Source organism: Microcebus murinus, chromosome 3 (genome assembly GCF_040939455.1).
Source record: "Microcebus murinus isolate Inina chromosome 3, M.murinus_Inina_mat1.0, whole genome shotgun sequence".
Lineage (NCBI taxonomy): Eukaryota > Metazoa > Chordata > Mammalia > Primates > Cheirogaleidae > Microcebus > Microcebus murinus.
In genome coordinates this window covers 75,537,067-75,556,173 of record NC_134106.1, presented here as the reverse complement: position 1 = coordinate 75,556,173, position 19,107 = coordinate 75,537,067, and the positions used below count along the sequence as shown (strand labels likewise).

The 19,107-nt window shown below is 44.9% G+C and overlaps 2 protein-coding genes across 2 annotated transcripts in view; one reads left to right on the top strand and one right to left on the bottom strand.

The window, feature by feature from the left end:
• The window catches only part of MAL (mal, T cell differentiation protein (MAL blood group)), a 279,087-nt gene that overhangs the window by 226,016 nt on the left and 33,964 nt on the right, over positions 1-19,107 (bottom strand). The gene's annotated exons all lie outside the window — the stretch shown is intronic.
• The window catches only part of LOC105859162 (two pore calcium channel protein 1-like), a 31,563-nt gene that overhangs the window by 3,781 nt on the left and 8,675 nt on the right, over positions 1-19,107 (top strand). Inside the window, exons 2-11 of the mRNA XM_012742771.2 lie at positions 4,238-4,320; positions 5,643-5,757; positions 8,847-8,975; positions 10,881-10,997; positions 11,103-11,221; positions 11,421-11,522; positions 12,840-12,966; positions 14,659-14,860; positions 16,166-16,310; positions 17,697-17,882. Of these exons, the coding sequence (XP_012598225.2) occupies positions 4,238-4,320; positions 5,643-5,757; positions 8,847-8,975; positions 10,881-10,997; positions 11,103-11,221; positions 11,421-11,522; positions 12,840-12,966; positions 14,659-14,860; positions 16,166-16,310; positions 17,697-17,882 (1,325 nt within the window). The remainder of the gene's footprint in view (positions 1-4,237; positions 4,321-5,642; positions 5,758-8,846; positions 8,976-10,880; positions 10,998-11,102; positions 11,222-11,420; positions 11,523-12,839; positions 12,967-14,658; positions 14,861-16,165; positions 16,311-17,696; positions 17,883-19,107) is intronic.

The window sequence follows — 19,107 nt, the reverse complement described above, 5'->3', positions numbered from 1 at the left end:
GGGTCTTGGAAAGTACCCCCTCAGATAAGGGAGGGACTGGGTAGTGTTTGTGGTGATGGAAGGAGTATTGGAATGGGAAAGAAAAATGGAGATGGGGAAGAATTTAACTTCAAATTTGTGGGAACTTCTCTTTACCTTAAATTATGGTTAATTATGTTAATTTTCCTATCTATATAAATAAGACATATTGGCTATATTTTCAAGAACATTCTATGATCAGCTTTGAGTTTTGCCTACGTTCTTGTCAATTGAATTGAAGGTATTTGGGGTTTGCAGTGGTTTATTCCTATGGCAGTTAAGACTGAAGAAGGTGTTTGGTGGGTACTTGGAGAAGGAACTTCCGTGCTCTCTACTGAGAGCTTCTGGGATCAATCTTTCCCTCCCTCCCATACTCTTTTCTCCCTCTGGGGGATTCAAAGGGATTCGTCTTCCCCAGAATGAAGGCTTACAAAGTTGGGGTTGGGGAAGAGGAGAGAAAACTCAAAAGTCTTAAATACATTTTAAGTCTTGGGTAGAGGAAGAGAAATGTAGAGCTATGAGAAGAGGAGAAAGTGAAGTCCATTATTGTCATAGCACAGTGAAAATAGAAAACATGAGAAGCCGTAGGAAAATGGCCACATTTAAACCAGTGGTTGTCAATCTTGACTGCATGTTCAAACCACTTGCAAACTTTAAGAGATTAATCCTGGGTCTCACCTGCCAGAGATTCTGAGGCACTTGGTCTGGGTGTAACCTGGGCATGGTGGGGTCTTTAAAAGCTCCTGAGATGATTGTCATATGCTGTAGGAGTTGAGAACCACAATCCCCACTGTCACCAGTGCCTCCCATAGTAGGGGCTGCAGTTTTGAGGTTTGCAGCATCTGGGAGAACCTCTGCTATTTAGTCTTTGCCATTTTCATAGTAGATACAGGCAATGGTAGAGATGCGGAGCGATGGGGAGGCGGCAAGCGGCCACGTCCCGGCGCCCAACATTTTCCGTGTCAGTGGCACACAAATGGGAGGGAGGGAAAACAAGTAGGACCAGAGGCTAGAGCAGATGAGATTTTAAAATAAGACAGAGATCAGAAATGCAATACCTGTTGAGAATGGGAAAGCTTTGAAACGTTAGTGTGAACTAGCTATTATGAAAATATCAGCAGATTTTAACATACCGGGGAGGAGTTCGGTTGAGGGGGGAATTAGAGAAGGGGAAATGGTGTTTGTATCATTCAATGTCTGGAGTCTGAGTGACATCTCATGGAAGAGGCACCTCAAATCTGTGAGTGTCAAACTCCTTATTCTTGTGGACAAACCATTTCACTGGGACTGTAAAAATGTTAGTAGCATCATCTTTTTAAATAGGAAACAACAATGGCCTTAAAAGATTTTGCTTTAAATACTTTTTAAAAAGGCCCTAGTATCAGAATTCCTTGCTGTCACAGGATGATCATTTTGAGGCTTAATGGAACCTTCTTAAACTTGGTGTGTGTTCACCCAAAAAAACCCAAACAGCTCCTGTTGATATTAGGCATTTTCTACCCAAAATGGATCTCTAAGCATATCCTGGGAAACTATACTGTTCCTTAATGTTAAAGATGACCAGTGAAGAAATAGTTGCTATTAATAACTTTTCAACTAAAATATTTTATAAGTATGTAGAAGAAAAATTCATAATAAGCATTAAGCACATTTATATGGTGCTTCTTAGGTTTTAATGACCTGCCATTAAGAATTGCCATACCAGCCCTGAGGAATGCATGTGACTCAAAAAGTGATAGGTTCTTACAGCAGTTAATTGTCTATGAGATTATTGTTCCACATCAATTTTTCATCCAAGCATTCATCTTTATTTTCAGGCATTTTAAACAGCTTTATTGAACTATAATAGGTATGCATTGCACTACATTTGTTTGAAGTATACAGTTTGATGAATTTGGGTATGTGAATACACTTGTCTTGGTAACACCACCATCAGGACAATGAATATATACATCATGCCTAAAAGCTTCTTTTTTTTACCTATTTATAATCTATCCCTCTCTCCATCCCTTCCTCTCCCTGTCCCCCCACAACCACTGATCTGGTTTCTGTAGGTTAGTTGCACTTTCTAGGATTTTAAATAGATGCAATCATACAGTGCTCATTCTTTTGGGGGAGAGGGTTGGCTTCCTTCACTCAGCATAATTATGTTTGAGATTCATCCATTGTGTTGCATCTATGAGGTGTTCATTCCTTTTTATTGCTGAGTAGTATTCCATTGTGTAAATATATTACATTTTGTTTATACACTTGCCTGTCTTGTGGACATTTTGGTGATTTATACTTTTTGCCTGTTAAGTTGTGATGGACATCTGTGTACAAGTGTAGTTTTGGAACAGGGTGTCTAACACAAGCCACATTCTTGGGTTGGTTGTACAAGTCTTTGTGTGGACATATGCTGTCTCTCCTTTGGGTAAACACTTAGGAGGAGAATGGCTGGATCATACTTTTTTTAACTTTTTAAGAAACTACCAAACTGTTTTCCAAAGTAAATGTACCATTTTTCGTTCCTTCCCATTACATTTGAGAGTTGCAGTTGATCCACACCTGTGTCAAAACTTGTAAGTATAAAAGGAATTTTTGTGATGTATTAGCATATAATTTTGTGTTATGTATTTATGTATATATGTGTATATACAGTCATGCATTGTGTAACAACAGGGATATCCTCTAAGAAATGCATTATTAGGCAATTGTGTCATTGTGTGATAATCACAGGGTGTACTCACACAAATCTAGATGGCATAGCCTACCACACATTTAGGCTATAAGGTACAGACTATTGGTCCCAAGCTACAAACCTGTATAGCATGTTACTGTGCTGAACACTGTAGGCAACTGTAACATAATGGTAAGGATTTGTGTATCTAAACATGGAAAAGGTACAGTGAAAATATAGTATAAAAGATAAAAACTGGTACCCCTATCTAAGGCACTTACCATGAATGGAGCTTGCAGGACACACAGTTGCTCTGGGTGAGTCAGTGAGTGAGTGGGGAGTGAATGTGAAGCCCTAGGACATTCCTGTACACTACTGTAGACTTTAGAAACACTGTATACTTAGGCTACACTAAATTTATTTTTCAAAAGTGTCCTTTTTCAATAATAAATGAAACTTAGCTTACTATAACTTGTTTACTTTATAAACTTTTGACTTTTTTAAACTTTTTAACTCTTTTGCAATTAACAGTTTAAAACACAAACACATTGTACAGCTGTACAAAAAATTATCTTTCTTTATGGCCTTACTCTATACATTTTTTCTATTTTTAAACTTATTTTTTTTAACTTTTTAAACCTCTTGTTAAAAACTAAGACACAAATACACGCATTAGCCTAGGCCTACCCAGGGTCAGGATCATTAATATCAGATGTGGAGGGGGAAGACAGCTCCACTTCTGGTCCCACTGGAAGCCCCTCAGGGGCAATAACACTGATGGAGCTGTCGTCTCCTATGACAACAATGCCTTTTTCTGGAACATCTCCTGAAGGACCTGCATGAGGCTGTTTTTCAGTTAACTTCTTTTTTTTATATATAAGTAAAAGGAGTACGCTCTAAAATAATAAAACATATAGTGTAGTAAATACATAAGCCTGTAGTTACATAGTCATTTATTACCAGTATCAAGTATTATGTACTGTACATAATTGTATGTGCTAGGCTTTTATACAAGTGACAGCACAGGTTTGTTTACACCGCAAACCGGTGAGTATTTTGTTGTTCTGTGATGTTAGGGCATCACATGATGTCATGATGTCAGTAGGCGATAGGAATTTTCAGCTCCATTATAATCTCACGGGGCCCCAGTCGTGTATGCAGTCCATCATCGACTGAAACATTATGTGGTGCTTGACTGTAAATGTATTTTTATATGTGTGTGTACGTAACCATAGATGTGTATGCATAAGTATACCACTTAAGTACAAGTACAGGTTCTATTCAGTGCTTCTTTTCTTTTCCTCCTCTGAGAGCCTGTATTTGAATTCCAGAACTTGGAAAATGCCTGTGGCTCAGCCCTGCTGTAGGGTCCTCTGTGCCCAGGAGGACAACCCAGGTGTAAATACTACGCTGTTCATGTCAGTTACCTCTGGGGAAGGTGAGGTTTGGGGAGAGGTGAAGGGGAGTTTCCTTTTACACTTGACACACATAACTAAAAGGAAAAAGCGAAGTGTCCTTTCTTACTCTGATTGTCATCCTCCCTTACTTTTTGGGGACCAGGACCTCCTGCTGGCAGCTGCCTATGTGTCGGATGCCCAGTACAACAGGAATGTTCCGTTTAAAACGTCACCTCGGGCCATCAGGTAACTAACATGTTAAACTGTCACATAAAACCACCTGTCCTCCAGGACTTAATACTCTTGAAGGCATGGTTTACACAAGTATTTTGAGAAGTATATAGGATATGCTGCATAGATTTGGATAAAATCCAATACTTTTTTTTCAGTTATAACAGCATGGTGCCTCACCTACAGGGAAGTATTCAATAAATGGATTGAGAACAGATAAATGAGTCAATCCACAATACCCGGGATAGGAACTAGGACATTCAAGGGAAGAACATGCCATTGTCTTTTCCTTCTAACTATAGTTGTCTTCTTAGAGCCACCTCAAGTGAAAGGAAGGCTTTTTCTTTTCCCTTTCTGTTGTCTTTTGATGCAATCCATATGTTTGTTCTTCTCATGGGAATCTGGCATTTTCCCTGTTATCCTCTAAGGGTTGAACTAAGACCACATATTTGGACCAGAGTAAACGGAAAACACTTATTACCAGGGCTGGACATCAGGGCCTCCCAGAGCAGCCAATGCCTCATCCCTGAAAGCTGTTGAGAACAGGTTTGGGGGACCATCCCCACCTTGGGAGAGACCTGCATGACCACCAGATCTCTTCTGAGTCTACCATGTTAAGATGGGATAATGTACATTTTAACATCCAGTTAGGTAAGCATCAAGTGGTGATATGTGCCTATAATCCCATCTACTTGGGAGGCTGAGGTGGGAGGATCACTTGGGCCCAGAAGTCTGAGACCAATCTGGGCAACACAGTGAGACCCCATCTCTACAAAAAAATTAAAAACTTAGCTGGGAATGGTGTTGTGTGACTGGGTCCCAGCTACTTAGGAGGCTGAGGCAGGAGGAGCCCTTGAGCCCAGGAGTTCAGGGTTGCAGTGAGCTATAACCATGCCACTGCGCTCCAGCCTGGGTGACAAAGCTAGATATTCTCTCTTTAAAAAGAAAAAAAAAAAGGATTAGGCCACCATGCTATATCATAGTAGCTCACTTTAACTGAACGCTTACTCTGCATCAGTCACTGTTGAAAGTCCTCTGAAAATGTTCTCTTATTGCTGTCACTCCAACCTCGTGAGGAAGGTGCTAATCCTAGCTTGAGACTGTTGAGAAATGTGCTTTGAGATATGATGATATTCTTGGGTTGTTTTTCTTTTTTTTTTTTTTTTCTGTTAGTGTTTTGTACTATATGATCATTAAATACTGCCCCTGGTTCCCTAGGATTTAAAGGAAACATGACCAAGCCTTAATTTCTTTATTTTACCTACTATTAGTCTTTTTAAAGGGAAGTTTGAGTGCTGTTCCTTGTCCAAAACCACCTTTGTTTTTTTCCTTTCCAGACTTTACTATTTTTATAACCACTGGACAATGCAAGCAGCCACATACTTCTTTATTTCTGTACACCTTTCTCTTGCCCTGTTTGAAAAACCTGCATTGTTTCCTCTACCATTATTGGTAAGTATTAAAATTAAGATCCCAAATGAGATTTTGTCATAGATGAGTTGGGCCCCATGCCTCTTCCTTTTTCTTCTCAAGTGTCAACAAATACAAATTAGATTTTATTTTTCTTGCCAGGGGTGGGAGGAATTCTGTCTACTTACCAAGGTGATGCTTCAATCATAAGGCATTTTAAGTAGAAAGGAAGTTTTTGGTCTTCTGTGCACACAAGGAAAAATAAGATAGAGATGGTACAAATGATGTTTTAAAAGCATATTTACTTAACGCCAAGCACACGATGTTCTCGTGTAGTGTAACATGCGATTCATATGTGACACATTTTCAGTTTTCATTGTCATAAATCATAATTGGTGCTTAGTAACTGATCGTATGTGTTTTGAGTAATATGTCAAGTTAACCAGCTAATCCTGGGGGGTCTAAATAATAAGCTGCTCATGTTGGTTTCCCACTCATCACTGCTCTTGCCCCTGTCTTAATAGCTGTCATTTGCTCCCTGCTTACTGTCTGCTAGGTGCTCTAAGTACTTGCTCTGAATGCTCCTTGCGCGTCACGGTAACCCCATGAAATGCACACTGCTGTTATCATCCCCCTTGTTAACAGATGCTGAGCCTTACAAAGGTGATGTAACTGTCCAAGGTCACTTAGCAACAAGGGTAGGACTAGGCCTCAAGCCCAAGTCTGTCTGATGTCAAGGCTATTGCTTTTAATGACCACACGGACCCGTCCTTATTCTTCCATGTTTCAATCACCTATTGCTGTGTGACAAACACTTAAAACAGCCTCCCATTGCATCATGGCAGATAATAAAAGGCTGTTGTTATTTAAAGCTAGGGGTTAGTAGACTCTTTCTGTTAAATGGCCAAAGAGTACATATGTTAGACCTTGCAAATCATATGGTCACTGTCACAACTACTCAACTCTGTCATTGTAGCTTACAGGCAGCCAGAGACCATACATAAGTGGTAAGTATGGCTGTGTTTCAATAAAACACTCTTTGCAGACACCAAAATGTGAATTTTACATAATTTTCATGTGTCCCAGAATATTGATATTCTTTTTTTCTAACCATTTAACACATTGACTGCCATATGAGTTGTATTTAACTCAGGCTAGTTTTGAGCCTGGCGCCACATGAAGCAAAACCCTGCAGTTGGTTCATGAAAATCTTACTTGTTAATGTTCCTATTGCTACAATTAACATTGTCAATTTAACTCTAAAAACTTGGGCTTGAGGCCTAGTTCTAACCTTGTTGCCGCGTGACCTTGGACAAGTTACACCGCCTTTCTAAGGCTCAGAGTCCTCATCTGTTAAAAGGGGGATGATAACAGCAGTGCACATTTCATGGAGTTACTGTGAGGCTTAAGTCTGGGCAGATTTTCTGCTCAGGTGGTGTTGGCTGGGGTGGTAGATATCTGGAAGCTTTATAGATTTCTGGAGCCCAGAACATACACGGTGGTGCTCTCATGTGACTGGCAGGCGCTGCTGGCTGCAGCTGTGGGCCAGAGCGTCCCAGCTCCCTTCTATGCAGCTGCTCCACGCAGCTTAGGCTTCTCCCAGTGAGTGGCTGGGTCCAGAAAGGAGCATCTGGCGTATAGGCACCATCAAATGTCTGCTTGCGTCACCCTTGCTGATGCCCTGTTGGCCAGAGCCAGTCACATGCCCAAGCCCCAGATCAACACAGGAGAACACCACACGGGGGATGAAAACCGGAAGTGTGGTTGGATGGGGGCTGCCCCAGTGACATCCACCAACCTCCCTGTGATAAGGATCCTGCAATGAATGGATCCTCTGGGCAGAAGACTTTTAGCCCAGTGACTGTCAGAACAAAATCTGAAGAAGCAGAGCTGTGCTTTCACAGACCTGGACAGAGTGCCGTCTGTCCCTCTCCAGCCCCGGCCACCGGGCCAAGATGGGAATCCCACAGAGTTGTCTTCTTAGCCATTTGCCTCGTTTCTCAAGTCCTCACCCCTCTGTGTGGTACTGGTCACTTACAGCTCGGGGTCGGCTGCCTGGGTTTCAGAGTGTTCCCTCAGCCAGCATTTGTACTATAAATCTCTAAAGTCAACTGTGTTATAGGGGCTTTGGCCCCACTCCAGCATTACCAAGGAAGTCTTGTTTTGAGCAGGGATGTCCTGGAATTGCTCCTGGCCCTTTTGGAAGCCTGGCCTTGGCAGTGGGTCTCTGCAGCTCTTCAAGGGTGAACAGGTTGAGAGACAGAAGGTTTGCAAGGTGCTGCAGCCCAGACTGTGCCACCGAGGGCTGGGGGAAGGGACAGATGATTGTGTCACCAGCTGCTTTCAGGCCCTTCCCCTGTCCCTTTGAGAGTCCCTTCCCTCCAGCCCTCACCCAACCTTTCCGTCTTCCTAGCCTAAGCCAAGTTGCTTCTTGCCTCATCTCTCCCCATGTTGCCACCCTCTTCTCCCTATTGATGGAGGCAAGCGACTTTGTTAGGGAGGCATTACTGCTTCATGGCAATCTTGTGCAAATCCTGGGCTGCAGTCACGGTCTGCAAACTAGCGCTAGGGAGTTAGGAGTTGGTGTCCCGCAGCCTGTGGAGGGAGGCGGTCAGGACTTTGTTCTGGATCTCAGAAGGCTCCATGCCTGCCTGTAACCAGCCTAATACAGGCCGCAGGGTTGCAGTGATGCTTAAGGAATGACCCACTATTTCCAAACACATCTTTGGGGATTTTCCTTAACATTATGTTAGAGAAATGGGACTTCTTGATGTCTTCTGAATTTGAACATGAGAAGTTTGAGAGCACAGAAGATGCCTGCCTCTGACCCCGCTTATTGTGGGGAATGCATTCTTGGTCCTCAGCCTGCTGATGTAGCCCCTCCCAGGAAGTCCTGCCAGTATGGGTTGTGAAATTCATGATTCAGCGGCAGGTTTCCTTCTGAGAGGAAGAAACCATTCCAACCAGCAGAGAATTTCGCTGCAGCTTTCAGTAAAATTAAGGGACGTGGCTAATTCTCAGAGTGTGCCAGGCAGGACGGGTAGGGTGCAGGCAGAGGGGGGACCAAGAGCACTAAACCTGCGCCTCCCGATGGCAGGCCACCGTGCTCAGTCTCTGTTTCCTCCTTGCAGGCCACCTCAATAGCAGAAGTGCTCTGCCTGACTGCGTTCTTTGGGAGACTGGTACATTTTGCAAAAATCATTCCTCAAATGGTTTTCTGGAAGGATACAAAAAACATCTGCATCATGGTAACCATAGTGGTGAGTGTTCAGTGTGGCACCTATGAGAGTTTGTGACTAAAGGCAGAAGCCATGAAGGAAAAAACAGCAACACTTCAACATAGCAAACACCGCAAGCACAGTTGCAAGCAAACCGCAAACTAAAGAACAAATGTGACAGTGTGAATATTTTAACATGCTAAGAGCACTTCCAAATGAAATGGGGAAAAAGACAGATACCCCAATAGATAATTGTGCTGAAAACAGGTGAAGGCAACTCATAAAGAAGAAATACATAAAATGGCTGATAGGAAAGATGTTTAACTTCACCAATTAAAAAATATAGAATAAAACAATAATAAAATACTGTGTGTTGCCTATAAAATAATATCAGCAAGATCGAGAGAAAACAAACCCTCTTACACCTTACTGGAGAGGAATAAAGCTATCTTTCTGGAACGGGCTGTTTGGCAGTTCTTTTCAAAATCCCTAAAGGTGAGTATACTCAAATCCTGGACTTCTGTTCCTGGGAATTTGTCTATAAGAAAGCAGGATGCATTCAAAGATTTAGCCACAAAATTGGTGGTGACTGACTTGTTCATAATATTGAACCATTGGAAAGAATTTAATTTCCTAACAATAGATACAACTGATATGTGTTAAACAAAGTATGATACAGCCTTTTAAAATAGTGAAAAAGGCACATCTGTGTCTATTATCAAGGAGAGCGCTTACCATCTATTAAGTCAAAAGTTACAAATACAGTTGGATCTCATTTTGGTTAAAAAGAAAAAAAATGTTATATATTCATAGAAAAATCTGGAAGGGTACATACCAAGCAAGGCAATGCATTCTGAAATGGGCCTGTATTGGGCAGAGACTACTTTAGAGACAATGAGGGTACTTTCTAATATAATTGGCACATCAGCACCGTGACCAGATGCCAGAGCCGTGGTTCTTTGCAATTAACCCGAAGCTCTGTCCACACGCCTCTGTCCTTCCTCCTTGGCACTCTACCCTGAAAGTCATCTGTTCTCAGAGCTTCTATGAACACTTCCGGTAGGTCAAGGTCCCCATGCTGTCTCTGATACTGGTTTTCCCTCTGAGCTTCCTTACTCTGTGGCCGACTGCTTGCTGGCCATTCCCACAGCAGAGTTTCAACTAGTGTGCAATGGGACCAAACCCTCCTCTTCTTCCCAGCGACTTCTTGCTGCTTTCCCTTTGCTCCTGGGGTTCTGTCTCCCATCGCCCAGCTCCAGTCTTCGCTGTCACGGTTCCCTCCCTTCTCTCCCATACCGGCCTCCCCAGGGCCCCTCAAGATGTCTCTGGCGCTGTTCCTCCTCCTTCTTTTTTACTTATGTTTTTCTAAAATACTCTAGGTTCTTTTTTTTGCTCCATCCTCACATTAATCTTTTGCCCACAAACCTGATAATAATAAGGATAAAGATTTTCCATATTCTAGATCTTCTCACCTGTTACTAGGCTAGACAGCCTCTCTTTTACACATCAGACTGAAGAAAGGGTCCCCAGGCTGTAGTGTGGAAGCACTTGGCAGTGGGGTTAATAGCAAGGGCTGGGATGTTAAACCGTGCAGGTTCGAGTCCCAGTTCTGCGCCTCACTGGCTGTGTGACTGGTGCCATGTGCCTACCCTCTCTGTACCTCAAGCCCTTCCATCCAGGAATAGCGCCCACCTAACTGGTGTGGTGTGGCTAAAAGAAAATGATCAACAAAAGGTGCTTTTTATGCTGCATGACATGTAGTAAAACCTCAAACACTAGCTACTGTTAATGTTGTATGACAAAATTAAAATTGTGTTGTTTATGAAACTTGCTTTTTCACATAACATTGTGACTTTCCTTCTGGGTCGGTAAACAGACATCCACATTGATACTTTCTCTGTCCTTTGACGGCGTAGAACTGACATCTCTGTCCCATGTGTCTCACAGCTGACCTTGGTTGACCTGATTCTCTACCGGTCCCTGGAAGCTGTTAACATCCACTGCATTAGGTGGTCACGGGCCTTGAGGCCAGTCTTCCTAATTAACTTCCCCGAGAGTCATCAGGTAAGGATAGAATTTAGGATATGATGTGATGTGATGGTCTGTTTTTTTGTTTTTGCAGAAAATTAGCCGATTTCTTGTAAATGAAACTACATGTTGTCTTCTTAGATCCGAAGGGCTTTCCGAAGCATCCGGAACACTCTGCCTGACATCCTCTACGTCTTCCTCTTGTTCACGTTCAGCCTGCTGGTCTTCTCCCTCATGGCCCTGAAGCTGTTTGGAGACAGGCGAGTACACTCTTGGCAATTTCTGCCTGTGAGTTCTCCCAAATTTGGGCTAAGCCTTTTCATGGCAGAATCTGTCACCAGACACTGTCTTCCTTGTTCAAACACTCCAGGAGTGCTCTCGAAAGGGGAAAAGCATCTCAGAAACCACAGCGTAATTTATGTGTGTGGTTTTCACTTGGTGTTTTTGGTTCCTCTTTAGGGGTCTGAAAACAGCGGAGGGATCACCTTACTTCAAAAACATTCTGGAAGTAGCGTTTGAGCTCTACGTGCTGGTCACTACAGCAAACAGCCCTGATGTCATGTATGTGTTCCTGATCTGTGTTCACAGATATGTCACCATAACAGAATTATTAAAAGCAGCTATCTCCTGACACAAACAAGGCTGAGAGAGGAGAAATACATTTTCTATTTAGTCCTATTCATTGTAAAAATTTTGAAGAATATAAAATTTTTCACACTACCAATAGCCTGTCTTCTCTATTTAAAACTAAATTTCAATGAATTCTTTTACAATTGAAAGCAACAGGAGACATCTCTTGAGATGCAACACTTAATATCTGAGCCCACTTTCTATTCTGGGATCTTCTTTGAGTCTTGAATTTAAAGTCCTAAGCCATCTTCATAAAGGAATCACGGCTGGTTCTCCTAAGCATTGGTGTGGGTTTTTGGCTACACGAAACAGGAAAGAAATGTAAACTTCAGTAGTTACCTCCTTCCCCCCAAAATGCTAATTCTCCACACATGTGGATATTACTCAGGAGGAAAATCCTTATGTGATTTTTTTTCTATTGTCTTCTCATTATGGATTTATCTTGTGCATGGGGTAAAGTTATTAAAATGATGCTGCACTGAGCAGACAGCTCTTTGGCTCTAGAGCTGGGCAGAGCCTAACTGCAAACGTCAGTCCACATCTTCTCCAACAGTGCACTTTGGGGAAGAGGCAGGATTCCTGTCATCTCATGGCATGTGGGACCACCAGATCAACTTGTACATGGTTAGTGCTCATTCTTGGGCCTGGCCCTGGCCCTGCTGATGTTCTCCTGGGTCCTTCCCTCAGACCCCGGCTGCCAGCTGTGCCAGCACCCCTTAAAGTCCAGTTCCCATTAAAGGTGGAGTGAGCACACATCCCTACTTAGGCCTCTTGTCCTGCTGCGATTATTAACAGGGTGCCTTTCATCCTCATTGTCCCAGGGTGGATAGATTATCTGGCCCCTCAGCCAAGGTAGTCTGGTGTCCTGCAGAGCTGGCTTCCAAGCCACACTCAGAGTCCCTCTGTATTTCTGGGCAAGTCTCTCTCCTTTCTAGGCCTCAATTCCCTCATTTTGGAGGGGGGAGAATTGTGTTGGGAGATCTCCAACGTCCTAGGCACTTTGGAAGTTGGCACTCTGGGAGGTGCTAAGAATTTTGGGAAGGCGGGGCTAGAGCGAGCTGTTTAGTATTAGGCGTGGTGCTGGCTCTGAGGCCCCACTGCACCACATGGGGGGAGTGAGCATTGGAGGAGGTTTTCTCGTGCCTCATGCTCGTGGACTGTGCATTTGGGATGTTGCCTAAGGTCCGAGTGATGTGCATTGTGGAACTTGGCTATGAGAAATTGTGAAACATGATTATTTCCTTCTAGGATGCCTGCCTATGACTTCAACTGGTGGTATTCTTTGTACTTTATAACCTACATCATCATCAATACCTACATCTTCATGTCTGTCTTCCTGGCCGTTGTCTACAACAATTACAGGAAGCACCTAAAGGTAACATGCGTGCGTGAGTCGGGGTAGGGCGCAGGTGCCTGGCGGGCAGTGGCGGGAAGGTGGGCAGCACATTTGCTAGATATTGGAAAGTGTCCTTGATCTGTTTGCTTTGGTGGAGCTGAAGGCTTATTTGGTGTCTTGCTCCCTTCTGCTCAATTGGCTAGTTCTTCACAGTCTTTGCGACGGGTCTGACAGAGGGCTTGGTCAGGGCACCAGTCCTCTTCTGGGCAGTGTCAGGTGCTGCTTTGTCTCTTGCTCAGCCTGTGGCTCCTTGAAACATCCTGAGTGTGATTGGGGGTTGGGGGTATTCTCCAGGCTTCTTTCTCCCCTCAAACAGATGCAGAAACTTCTTAAAGCCAACAGTTTCTGCCCTGGTTCCTGCCTGCCTGCTTGCTTTATGTCTGGAGAGTTCCTGGAGACACTGGGTGGGCAGAGGCTTCTGAGTGGTCGGGCTGGAGGGAAGTTTAATTCGTACCTGGGAATCCCCTGGGACAACTCAGCCATCTCATCCATGCCCCCTTCCCTTGACCCCCACCTTCACACCCCTCTGGGGGCTGTTTCTTTTATTGTAAGACTCCCACAGAGAAGCCTTTCTTCAAAGGATGATTTTCCCTTACGAAAGACACAACCCGTTGGCTTTTGACCTTTTGGTTCTGTTCTGAATTTTTCCTTGCTTAGGCATGTTCCCACCCGGAGCAAGTAGCAAGTCAGGAGGACTTTAATGTTTCAGTTCAGGAGAAGGGGATTCGGGGCCAGGTCCCGGATTTGGCCAGTCTGGCCTTTGAAGGTGTCTGGCCCCGTCCAGGTCCTGAGCAGTCTCTGTCCCTCCTGACTGCAAGGCCAGACCTCCCTGGCCGTTTCCTCTCTCTGGCCAAAGAGGCCACTGCAGAGGGTCTGGTGGCCTCTCCCCTCCTTCACTGCTGGACAGAACTGTTGCTACGCCTCTTGGAAATTAATCTGCAGCGTGCCCCAGCCAGTAAGCATATCCCAGACGTGCTGCATGTGCCCAGCGCCATGCACGGTTCTGAAGCATCAACGACGATCAAGACACGGCCCTGGCCCTTTAAGAACTCACAGTCTAGCTGTGCAATCAATTAAATGACGATGACAATATTGGTGACAGACCTATAGGAGCACTAGAGACAGCAGCATGGCAGCTGAATGGCCAATTATAACCTGAGGACAGATGTTGAGTCTCCCTGCTTCTGGAAGATTCCCCATGGTCAGGCCAGATGGCAGCTCCAGGCGGGCCCTAGCTGTCCTTCCTGCTCCCAACAGTTCTAGCCTAGTTTCACTTCCCTGGCTTTTCTCTCTCCGTCCTCTCCTCCTCGACTGACTGAGCGGTCAGTCTCTTTTCCCCCCTTCTCTACTCTCTCTCTCTCCTCAGCAGCACACCCGACTTCCTTCCTTTCTGGAATCTTCCCTGCTCCTGAGCAGAGTGGATTTTGGAGCTGTCTGCCTCCTGTCCCTCTGTCTCTCACCACACAGATTTGCCTTCACGAGCTGCCTCACGTAAACTTGGTAAGACGAGTTCTGTCGATGCAGTTGGGGTCGGGGAGGGACTGTTTCCCGGCTTGTCAGCCAACCCACAGTGACTTCCCTCCAGCTCCTCGTATACCTTGCAGTGTTGGCATAGGGAAGTGACACTCTCTGGAATCGTGCTCTTAACATAAACAATTCTGCTTTTTTAAGAATGAGATTCGCAAGCTGGCGTACCTCAAGCGCCACAAAATGATAGAGGCGTTCAACATTCTGAAAGTCAAGGTGGGCCCGGAGTTCGTGGTTGAGGAGGCGCAGTGGAGACGGCTGGTGCGCACCGTGGCACCGGACATGAGCCTCCGCCACCTGGAGCTCCTTTTAAGGATCTCCGACGAGGGACAGACAGGCCGTGTGGGTAAGAAGCCTTCGCCTCTGACCTTCCTTTTTCCTGTGACTCCGAAACAGGGCTTGTCAGCCTGGTTGGGAAAGCATCAGCACTTTTAGCAAATAAAACGTGTATCGGTGCTCCCTGCTGGCAGCCGTACCATGGGGTTAGCGTTCTCATGCGGGGCTCTGACAGTCTGTTCCAGTGTACGGTGCCACCGGCAGTATCAGCAGGTCACGGCCATCCAAAAGACCTCACCTAGTCACATGGTCCTTCCACTTCTGCAGTCCCGCCCCTTAGGGAGGTAATCATGGAAACATGGAAAAGCACTATATAAATAGATACTTAACTTGCATTTCGTATTTGAATGTGAAAAGTTGGCAAGAACCTAAATAGTCACATATTAGAGGTTGATAACCATCATGAGTAATATTTGTGGCATGTTTATCATGCATGAGGCATTGTCCCACTTGTTTCCTATGCATTGTGCTTGTGTGATCTTCCCCCAAACACATCGAGGTATTTGTGTTATCTTAATTTGTCGACAAGGAAACTGAAACTGAGAGAGGATAAGTAATTTGTCCCAGGCTATGAAACTGCAGAGTGGCAGAGGCCGTCTGACTCTAAGGCTTTTGCTTTTACTCTTGTGCCAAATTGCTGCAAATTCTGATAGGCACCTAATGAGAAATTTTGATGGCAATAAAAATGACCACGAAGCTGAAGCAGCCATACAGACAAAGTGAGGTGACTAAAATATGCCCCAACTGTAACTCCCATTTCACCAGTTTGTCCTTTAAAAAGTCTACATGAAAATATACACCAAAATGGAGTGGTAGGTCTGATAGGATGTTGGGATTATAAGCATCTGTTAATGTAAATGGGACAAGGACTCTCAAACTAGTCTAGCAGAGCTATGGGCTTTATTATGTCCCCATGCATGTATGAGAAGATGACAAGTTTCTCTGGAACTTACTTGAACCTGGTGTGCAGGGGGAAAAGACAGAAATGTGTAGCAAGATGCTGTTAACTGGGTGGTGTCGTCAACATCTTCCAGTGCAGGACAGAGGAAGGCCTTTGCCTGAGCCCCAGGCAGCATCTCCTCAGCCATGTGGCTCGATGTCATGGCGTTGAGTGTCTGAGTAAGGACAGGCAGGAGGCCTGGGTCACAGGCTGGCTCTGCGGTGTGCAGGCCCATTGGCCTCGGGCCTTCACCCTTTGGAGCTTCAGGCCCTTACCTGTGAAATGCAGAGTCAAGAGTCTGTGCTGAATTTGCTTCACTGTTTGTACCTTAGTGTGACAGTGGCCATGCATTTGGGGGTCGCTTTTTCATTGCAGACAAAATGAACTTTCTACGCTTGGCTGACCTGCTCAACATCCAGGTGGTCACCATCAACATCAAGAGACACCCGCTGGAAGCCTGGGCGCCACAGATATACAAGTCGTCTGCAAGCCTCCTGGTTCAGAAGGTGGTTCGGCACAGGCAAGTGAGATGGGGCCAGTTTCTCTCCAGTTGCTGTAAAAATACAGGAACCTGCTAATGCCATGATGAAATGTGTTTCATCAATGAAGCTACAAATCAGCCCCCTGCTCTCAGCTTTTGGTATTTCAGGGAGGCAGGCAACGGGCTCTGGACACACTATGTTTGACCTTAGCCAAAAGGACAGGCTTCTAGATTATGCTTCTTTCTGGATTATGTTTGCTAAGGTGCTCAAGACTAAATATGCTCTCTGGCCACTCTCTGAATTCGGGAGATTCCAGCCCCATCAGAGTAAATATGAAGTTGCATCAAACATGACACTTTGCTTCTTTGACTTATATAGTAAGAACCCATGAGTTAGAGTTGCTTGAATGATTGTTAACAAGACTAATTAATTCTTTTATTTTCAAGTAGATAGCCTCCAGAAAGACCCATTTATCTTGGTTTGAGATCTTGTTTTTAATATTTGTAGCCAGGAATACCCCTATCATTAAAGGCTCATTCTTAACCATGGTGGCCTCTTGCATTCTTGGAATTTAATGTTTCATGAAAGTGAATGGTTCAGAAGTCCTTGAAAGTAGCTCAGTCTATGATGTTGGCAAATATCCCTTGTAGCTGCCTATATTTTGTATTATCAAAACCCTAATTTATGGCGAGGCTTTCTTTGGTTAATCCCAATGCTGAACTCCTGATGTGCTTCACGTGGTGGATGTTAGCGTGCCTGCACATAGCACCAAGCACCCAGCCCTAGTGTCTAGGTGCCACAGAGAATGCTAGGGTAGTCCCTCCTCTGTCTGCCCAGAGCCATGGCCATGTATATGCAGGATTCCCTGGGTCACAGGGGACTGGCACCTGAGCTACCTGGGGCAGCGAGCAATGGAACCGAAAAGTTGAGTCAGAGCCCAGCTATCATGTTTTTTCCACCCATTTCACTCTAGACTTGGTGAGGAAGATGAATATGCCAGTCCCCTGGAAGACCTACGTGCGTTAGGGGTGAAGACGTTTTCAGTAGCTTTCTTAGTTAAGGATGTTAATTTTCCAGGGAAGAATTGCAGGGGTGAAGAGCTGTGGGGGTGGGCCCTAAACCTTCTCCCTGCCCCTCGATTCTGCCTAAGCGTTCATCCGACTCAGGTGCTCTGTGCCCAGGTGGAACCTGGGAAGACCACGGCTCTCTCCTCTCTCCTCACTATGTCTTCGCTTTCTCCTTGGACAGGGGGCTGCACCGGGCAGTGGGAGGCAGGTGAACTTCAGGGCCCAGCCTCACTGGAACCTTCTGTAGTTGAGGAGTACGTGTGTAGGGGGGAGTGGGCAGAGTCCTAAACAGACTCATGTTCTTTTCCCTGGAATGCCAATGACAGGATTTCTTTCTTTTCTTTTTTCCCATGCCAGGATTTTTGTCTGGGTTTTTGATGTCATCATTCTAATAAACGCCATATTCATTGCTCTGGATGAGAAAATCCCATTCATTTCCCATGCAGAGTGGCTTTTCCTTTCTCTCTATGTCATCGAGATTCTCCTGAAGCTGTACACATACGAGCCCAGAGCCTATTTCGGAAGGAAGCAGTTCTGGAACTGGTGAGTGTGTGTGGCCCCGGGAGGGAGGAGGAGACCGTGGGGGATGAGAGGGGACTCCTTGTCATAATTTGGGGAACTATGGGGGAATTTGGGGGAATACAGGGAAATCTGGGGACTCCCTGTCATAATTATGGGGGAATATGGAGAATATTTATGGGGGATATTTATATAATATTTAATATTAATATATAATAAATTAAATATTTATATAATTATGGGGGAATTTGGGAACTCCCTGTCATAATTTGGGGAATATGGCCACGGTTCTCCGAGTTCCCTCTGCCTAGTTTTGAGGCATCTTATAATGAGATCCTGGGGGTGGGGAAACATCTGGTTCAGTAAAAGTTGTTATTTATGATATCAGTTTGAATTGGCTCTAGCGAAAATTAGAATCATTGACCAGGGCATCTTGCATTTGGAAAGGATCTTTAAAAAAGGAAAACAAAACCATTCTTCCTACTCTCTCACAACATTGTAACACCAAAGGTGGGTTTTTCCCTCACACCAACCAGTTGTCCAGCTCCCTGGGCACCAGCTGGGTGTCCTACAGTTCGGTTCAATCCTGACACTGTCTTCCTGGGGTTAGCACAGACCACACAGCCTAAGGGCTCAGTCCCACGTGACTGCCCCCACTTCAGAGGCCATGTGCAAGTCTAGGTTGTCACCTGTGCTTCTGACCGACCAGCTATAAATCAGAGGTTCCCACGACCCCCTCCGTTTTGTTCAGCGATTTGCTAGAACAGCTCACAGAACTCAGGAACACAGTTTAATTGGTAGATTTCTGGTTTATTGTAAGAGGCTGCAGCTCAGGAACAGCCAGATGAAAGAGACTGATAGGGCAGGGTGTGGCAGAAGGGGCGTGGCGCTGCCATGCCCTCTCAGGCACATAACCTTCCCAGCACCTCTGCGTGTTCACCAACCTGAGAGCTCTCTGAACACCATCCTTTGGGGCTTTTATGGCAGCTGCATTACGTATGCATGATTGATTACATCATTGGCCATTGGCAATCAATCAACTCAGCCTTTAGCCCCTTTCCACTCCATGGAGGTTGAGGACTTGGGTTGAGGGGTGGGGCTGAAAGTTCCAATCCTCCAATCATGTGGCTAGTTTCCTTGGCAACCAGCCCCCATCCTCAGGGGCTTTCCAAAGATCACCTCATCAACATAAACTCTGGGGAGGTTCAGAGGGGCTTGTTATAAATGACAAAAGACACTCCTTTCACCT